At 38.0% G+C, this 8,528-nt stretch overlaps 1 protein-coding gene across 1 annotated transcript; it reads right to left on the bottom strand.

Annotated features, from left to right (window-relative positions):
- Positions 1-50: 50 nt before the first annotated feature.
- Positions 51-6,749, bottom strand: LOC127163847 (scavenger receptor cysteine-rich type 1 protein M130). The gene is made up of 12 exons (XM_051107312.1): positions 6,491-6,749; positions 6,059-6,373; positions 5,629-5,952; positions 5,233-5,550; positions 4,249-4,545; positions 4,074-4,151; positions 1,450-1,764; positions 1,153-1,359; positions 979-1,062; positions 518-577; positions 301-357; positions 51-175 (listed from the first exon to the last, which is right to left on the bottom strand). The coding sequence occupies exons 1-12, from the start codon at positions 6,747-6,749 to the stop codon at positions 66-68; spliced, it is 2,424 nt and encodes an 807-aa protein (XP_050963269.1). The 3' UTR covers positions 51-65.
- Between the last annotated feature and the right edge of the window lie 1,779 nt (positions 6,750-8,528).

Here is an 8,528-nt window from a genome sequence, read left to right as displayed (position 1 = left end):
TACATTCAGAACAAATTTAAAATATCTGTCTTCAATATACTGTAATATTTTATTTTAAAAGTATATTATATGCTGTTGTAGAATAACAGAGTGACACCTGTCTCACGATCTGGTTTCAGTCCATCAGTGATGACATCATCATAGTATCCCGGTGTGATTTCCTTCACCATCTCTTCTGCATCAACACAGAATATGTTTGGATACAAAAGCCAAAATATGTTGCTGCTGCAGATCATGAGACTGAGAATTTCATTAAACATTTGGTAATGAAACATGTGATCAATTAAAAAGGTCACTGACCTTTTAGGCCACTGTCATTGGTGACATCATCATAATATGCAGTCTTGAACTCTTCTGCTAAAAAATGAGAACAGACTGTTAATATATAAGTTAACAGCAGCTTTTCAGTAGTAACATGTTTATTTGTTTATTTATTTATATATTTATTTATTTAGGTGAATTCTTTAAAAAGGATTTGAGAGGAATGTGGAATAAATATGTGCGTCACCTCTCTGACCTGAGAAAAGCTCATCAGCATCTTCATACCCAGAATGCAGTTCTTCAGAGACGAGACTCCCTGTTAAATGAGAGCAGAACAGACAGAAACATGTTCATCATTACAAACAGACTGAATCCTCTTTTCCTTTGAATCATAAAGGAGACAACGCAGCACAAATATTAATTATTCACATTTAAAAGCATTATAGTCAGAAATCCCTTTTTGTTGGGCCTGTTAGTAAACACACACATGTATCCTCACATGAACCCATTCCTCACTGCCTTCCAGAAATAGACACAGACACACACACACACACACACACACACACATAAACATGCACCTGCAGCTCTGTGGTTTTCTGTCAGGAATTCTGTGGTTTGAAGCAGGAGGTTTAACTGGACTAATAATAGATGAACATCAACTGTCTGACAGACTCTCTTATTAATGATATTAAATGAGATTGATGGCTCATGTCTCACCCCTCTGAGTGAAGTGATTGTGTCTGTGCTGAATCTCCTCATAAACGGCCTCAGACGTCATCCTGTGTCTCCTCTTAGAGAGAGCTGTGAGTGTAGACAGACAAACCTGCTGTCAGTTCACAACACATGACTGATCACACACTGAATAAGACACAATATGACAGTCTCTCCTACCTCTCCTCATCACTCTGTTCTGCTGAATCAGTATAAGCAGTGGCACTAAGAGCAGTAAGAGCACAACTACCAGTACAATCACAAGCACTGGGGGGACGAAGGGCTGAGGAGACACTGTTGAAGGAGTTTGTGGAGGAGTGACTGATGTTGAACGCACTGGAGGAGAAGCTGATGTTGGTGTGGCAGGAGTAGTGGACACTGACAGATCTGACAGACACAAACACATAAACAATCATGCAAATTATTGATTTAAACAAATATTATTAGCACTGAAATGATCCAGAAATTTTGCCAGACCTATGCAGTTGAGTGTAATAAGCTTCCTAAGCGAGCAGTCAGTGTGGTTTTTCAGGGAGAGAGGACAGTCCCACAGGTGAATCTCATTCCCTCTGCACTGACCTTTTCTCATCCACACAACACCTTCACCAGCACCAAAGGTTGAATTCTCATCAGTCCTCAGTGCTGCTCCACAACCCAGCTGCCTGCAGACCACCTGAGCATCGCTGATGTCCCACTGATCATCACAGACTGAGCCCCACACAGCGTTATGATACACCTCCAGCCTCCCAGAGCACTGGCCCTCCCCTCCATTCAGTCTGAGAGGAACATGATCTAAAACACACACATCAATCAGTACTGAGCAGCTTTAGCAACACACAAAGTTATAAATAATATTGAATGTGGACTGTATATAAATTTGTATGTATATATATATATATATACGGTCTAGATACGGTCCCTCTCTGTGCCTAAGGAAGATTAAGGAAAACAGTCCGACCCCGTGGTATAACGAGCACACTCGCGCCCTTAAGAGAGCAGCCCAGAAAATGGAACGCAGCTGGAGGAAAACAGAATTATTGGTTTTTCGTACTGCTTGGCGTGAATGTACCCTATCGTATAGAAAAGCGTTAAAAATAGCAAGATCTGATTACATTTCGACTCTTTTAGAAGATAACAAACATAACCCTAGGTATTTATTCAATACAGTGGCTAAGTTAACTAAAAATAAAGAACCAACAGGCACTGACTATGCCCATCAGTAATGACTTTATGAACTACTTTACTTCCAAGATCGATACTATTAGAGACAAAATTGTCACCATGCAGCCGTCAGTTACAGTATCACATCAGATAGTGCGCTATAGATCTCCTGGGGAACAATTAGACCCTATTCCATCTAGGCTACTAAAAGACTTGCTTCCAGATCTCATAGATCCTCTGCTGAATATTATAAATTAATCACTGTTTTTAGGATATGTCCCCAAAACCTTCAAACTGGCAGCTATTAAGCCTCTCATTAAAAAAAAAAACACAACTTGCCCCTAACAAATTAATTAATTACAGACCTATCTTGAATCTCCCATTTCTGTCAAAGATATTAGAAAAGGCTGTATCCTCACAATTATCTTCCTTCCTACAGAAAAATTATATCTGTGAGGATTTCCAATCAGGTTTTAGACCGTACCATAGTACTGAGACTGCTCTTATTAGAGTTACAAATGATCTGCTCTTGTCATCTGATCATGGTTATATCTCTCTGTTAGTGCTACTGGATCTTAGTGCTGCGTTCGATACTGTTCGATACCACAACATTCTCTTGAACAGACTTGAAAATTATGTTGGCATTAGTGGTAGTGCATTGGCATGGTTCAAATCGTACATATCTGACCGCCATCAATTCGTGGCAGTAAATGAAGAGGTATTATATTGATCACAAGTGCAGTATGGAGTACCACAAGGCTCAGTACTAGGGCCATTACTTTTTACGCTTTACATGTTACCCTTAGGAGATATCATCAGGAAATATGGTGTTAGCTTTTACTGTTACGCTGATGATACTCAGCTCAATATTTCTTCGCAGCCCAGCGAAACATACCAATTTGAAAAACTGATTGTGTAGTTGAGTTAAAAAATTGGATGACAAGTAATTTCTTACTGCTAAATTCTGAAAAAACTGAGGTGTTAATTATTGGACCTAAAACCTCAGCGTGTAATAACCTAAAACACTGTCTAATACTTGATGGCTGTTCTGTTAATTCTTTGTCATCACTTAGGAACCTAGGTGTGCTATTTGATGGCAATCTTTCCTTTGAAAACCACATCTCTAGTATTTGCAAAACTGCATTTTTCCATCTCAAAAATATATCTAAATTACGACCTATGCTCTCAATATCAAATGCTGAAACATTAATTCATGCGTTTATGACCTCAAGATTAGATTATTGTATTGCTTTATTGGGTGGTTGTTCTGCTCGCTTAATAAACAAACTCCAGCTGGTCCAAAATGCAGCAGCTAGAGTTCTTACTAGAACAAAAAGTATGATCATATTAGCCCGGTTCTGTCTACACTGCACTGGCTCCCTATTAAACATCGTATAGATTTTAAAATCTTGCTAATTACTTATAAAGCCCTGAATGGTTTAGCTCCTCAGTACTTGAGCGAGCTCTTATCGCATTATAGTCCCTCACGTCCGCTGCGTTCTCAAAACTCTGGCAATTAGATAATACCTAGAATATCAAAATCAACTGTGGGCGGCAGATAATTTTCTTATCTAGTGCCCAAACTCTGGAACAACCTACCCAACACTGTTTGGGACACAGACTCTGGCTTGCTTAGTTGGGGACACTTTCTCTTCACATGATATTGTATTTTATTTTATTGTATTTGATTAACTACCTTTACCTGAAAATTTAGTGTTTATTGTTGCCCTTTTGCATTGTTGATGTACTATTTCCTATTTAATACTGTACAGCTGCTTTGTCAAAATTCTGTATTGTTAAAGGCGGTATATAAATGAAGGTGACTTGACTTGACTTGATATATATCTATATCTATATCTATCTATCTATCTATCTATATATATATATATATATATATAATTTAAAATGGATAAAGAAAATATAAGCATTTGATGACTTACTTGAACACTGTCTCTGGTGAGGAGATGATGAGGTAGAACATGTTAGACGACTCCGAGGAGACTCATGAATCTCCTTCTCTGGCATTAAAAAATGTTTACATTTAAAAACATTACTCAACAGAACATTGGACACCATAAGTACAATTAACTAGAATGTTACTGAACATCATCTTACCGGAGCAAGTGATTTTGGCCACATCATTATCACAGTCATACTGACCCCAGGCTGAAGATGGACACTGCCATATAGTGGAATCATGTCGTCGACATTTAAGGTTATCAAGCAAATTATGAAACTTCAGTCCCTCTGAATTGGTGGGTTCACTGCCAGATCTTCCACAGTTCAGCTCTTGACAGATCAGACTCGCTGTGTCTCTGTCCATTTGGTTGTAACACACATTACCCCAGGATCCATTGTAGAAAACCTCCACATTCCCTTTACAGCCCTCAGTTAACCTGATCTCTGTAAACTCTAGATCGAAAAGAATGAGAATTAATCATTTACCAATTTTCTTATTAGAAATATATTTTAAAAAATGGTATTGAACTGGCAAATGGTGAGTTCATTTCAGCAATAAACTGGTAAAAAATAAATAAATAAATAAATAAAATAAACAAAAACAACAATGTTCACAATCAAAATGGGCCAGATTCTATAATCAAATAATTATTTTATTTTTTATTAAACATTATATTTAATTTCAGTAAGGTTTTTCTTTAATAGTTGGTGTTTTGAGGGCATTTCAGAATACTAAACTATACTACTAAACTACCAAACTAAATAAAATATAAAACAATTATTAAAAAATGCATTTTCAATTAACACAGTAATTAATGCAGTTAAAAATCAAATTAATAAATTATAATACAATAAAAAAATCTAAATACAACAGCAATTCATTCATTAATATATATTAAAAAATACTAATCAAATGCATAATGTGTATCCTCATCCGCACTTTGTCTTATGAACATCCAGATTAATTAAATTAGAATAGTTAAAATAGTTAAATTAAATTAGAATAAAAACTAGCTCTCAGTTCCCAGCCGTGCTGTTGCTATATATAGTTACTATTTATATAATGGAAGTACACTGGATATTGGTAAATATCAGTCACAAACGTTACTGAAATTGTTTATCTTATTGTTTATTGTTTACCTGAGCACACGACTCCTACATCCTCCTTGTGTAGACAGTCATGTTTTCCCCAGCCTGGAGAAGAGCAGCTCCACAGGGACGTCTCATTCCCCTCACACTCCACCTCATCCAGCCATATGGGTCCAGAACCAGGACCAAACCAGGCTGGTACTGGCTGGTTACTGAGGGCCACTCCACACTGCAGCTGTCTGCACACCACATGGGCATCTTTAATATCCCAGGAGTCATCACACACTGTCCCCCATGAGCCGCTGTGAAAAACCTCCAGCCTCCCTGCACAGTCTCCCCCAGAACCCACCAGCCTGATGGACCCACGACCTGATATTTAGAGAAAGAAAAACACATTATTGATCACTAACAACTAAAAAATATCTGCAAAGATGTTGTTGTTCTCACCAAGGCAGGTGATTGACAGCTGTTGTGTGGAGCTGCAGTTGAGAGTTTGTGGAGAGCTGCAGTTCCCCAGATAAGCTTCACTCCCAGAGCACTGGAAGCCCGTCACACACTCATGACTGTGTTCAGGACTGGATGAAGAGGAGCCGTAGAAGTTCAGCACAGAGCCACAGCCCAGCTGTCTGCAGACCACAGAGGATTCATTGAGACTCCAGGAGTCCAGCAGAACTCTCCTCCAGACCTGATGGATGAAAACTTCCACCTCCCCCTCACACTGTCTCTCTCCAGACAACCGCACCAGACCATCATGAAGAGCCAGAGAGGAATCTGAGTAAAACACCAGATATTTCACTGAAATATTTTAAGTTTAAGAATATGCCTTATGCTGATGTTAAGTTTTACATGATTATACATAAAGTCAGAAAGGACTCACTTGAGCAGATGACTCCAACATCTCGTCTATGAGAACATTCAGCTCGACTCCAAGAAGAGATGGAACATTCTGAGAGTTTTGTTTCATTCCCGTCACAATCAAACACATCAGCCCAGATTTCACCACTTCCCTCTCCAAACCAGTCTGATCCCACAACAGACACAGCAATCCCACAATTCAGCTGTCTACAGAGGACACTGGCAGCTCTCATATCCCAGCATGCATCACACACTGTGCCCCATTTAGTGACATACTGAAGCTCCACTCTACCAGAACAAGAGTCTGAACCATTTATCAGTCTGAGATCAGTGTAACCTGGACAAACAATTGATAGCTTAATTAACAGTATGAAGCTAGGGTCAATATTAGTTATAGTTGTATATATGATATATACTTTATTTAAAATTTATTTAAACAAAACATATACTCAACCAGAACATATTACTCCTGCGTCATTGTCATGAGAACAGTTGTTGTTCTGCAAAGATAATCGTTTACAGACATGTATCTGAGTCTCATTTCCACTACAATGAATCTCTTCTGACAAAACTTGACCTTTCCCTTTGCCAAAAGCAGCTGCTCCCAGCACCTGTACAGGAGCCCCACAGTCCAGCTCTCTACACACAACCTCTGCATCCTGCTGGTCAAAGGCAGCATCACACACTGAACCCCAGCCCTCTGCACGAAACATCTCTACTCTACCAGAGCACAGGTGAGACCCGTCCACAAGTGGAAGTCCTTGATCTACATTTTTGAGTTATGAGGACAGCAACAGTATAATACATTAATCAGTTGGAACAACCATTTGTAATAATATAAAAACATTTTTGAGTGTGATGGACCTGTGCATTTTTATTTGAAAATAAAAGTTTATTATTCCAGCACAGAACATTCTACTAAATAGTAAATAATAAAATAGTGTATTTTTAAAAGAGTATGTAATACAAATACCTTCTGATTACATTGTAATTTATGACGCAGCTCACCTGAGCAGATGACTCCAGCATCTTCACTATGACCACAGTTACTTTTACCCCATCCATTTGATCTACAGTTCTTCAGTGTTGACTCTGATCCAGTACATGCCACTTCATCCATCCAGATTTGACCTGATCCTTGTCCAAAATGAGCAACACTTAGAGCCTCTACAGCTTCTCCACAGTCCAGTTCTCTACAAACCACTGCAGCGTCTTTCATATCCCAGTTATCATCACACACTGTTCCCCACTGACCTCTATGAAGAACCTCAACTCTACCAGCACAGAAACTTTTACCGCCGACCAGCCTTACATTCACAGTGTCTGCCCCTGCAAAAATATACATAAAATAAATATATAATCAATTAAAATACACAATACAGAGCACTGTCTTTAAACGTATCTCCCTTATCTCCCTTTTGTTTTATTTCTTAATTTCGTACTTACCAGCTATAATGTGTGATACCAAGGACAACAGAAAAATACATGTCAGACAGCTTTCCATCTCACTATTCTCAATACAGACAGTTCAAAATGAAGCATAAGTTTCTCGTCTGCTCCCTCAAACACACTGAAGAAACTGGCTCCTGTCAGCCCCCTAAAGAGAGAGAGAGACTCACAGCTGCCAATGACACTCACTGTTACCTTATTAGACACAACAGAGGAAATCATCAAACACAATCAGTGACAAATCAGAAAGCAGCATTTTTATTTTCTCCATATATATCAATAAAGTGTCAGCGCTGATGAGCGGGACTCCTCCTCCAGTGTGAAGAGACACTTCACTGAGGACAGACTTGTGTCAGTCATAAGTCAGTGTGGAGATAAAGTCACATTAAACTTAAAGCAGATTGATACAGAAACACTGCAGCTTATATTTAACATCAAACCTGAACCTGAACACAGCAGATACAAGCACTGATGACATTTGTAAGTACATTTCAAACATTACATTACACAAACTTACAAGAACTAATTTCCCATGACTACTTTGAATAAATGTACTAGTACTGTACTGTAACTGTGTAACTTAGTGTAAATTTTCATGATTTATTTTAAAATATAACACCATAGTATAAACTATATTGTTAGCTATTAAGATAAGTGTTTAATTACATAAATTAAACATAATTAAAGTAAAACATAGTAAAACATAAAAAATATATGTTTACATTCAACTGGTATCCTTTGGAGACTAATAATAAATAAATAATAAATATATGCCGTAATGCTGTATTGATGCATTCAGCAGTTAGCAGCAAAACACTTCTTATTGTAAAGACAGGCAGACAAGTGTCTTGTCCCTGTGTCACCACAAGAGGGAGCTTCTCCCTGTTCAACAAGTGATTTCATGCACTTTAATTTTGCTCTTTATTTGCTGTTTTAATCTTTATTGTATTGTAAATTACGTTGCATAATTACACTCTTTAGCCTGATTTTAATATAGGGGTTTCAGTTGGTATCTACAATCTCGAATATTTCACCTTTTACAT

Source organism: Labeo rohita, chromosome 4 (genome assembly GCF_022985175.1).
Source record: "Labeo rohita strain BAU-BD-2019 chromosome 4, IGBB_LRoh.1.0, whole genome shotgun sequence".
In the NCBI taxonomy this organism is placed as follows: Eukaryota; Metazoa; Chordata; class Actinopteri; order Cypriniformes; family Cyprinidae; genus Labeo; species Labeo rohita.
This window is presented reverse-complemented; position numbering and strand designations above follow the sequence as displayed.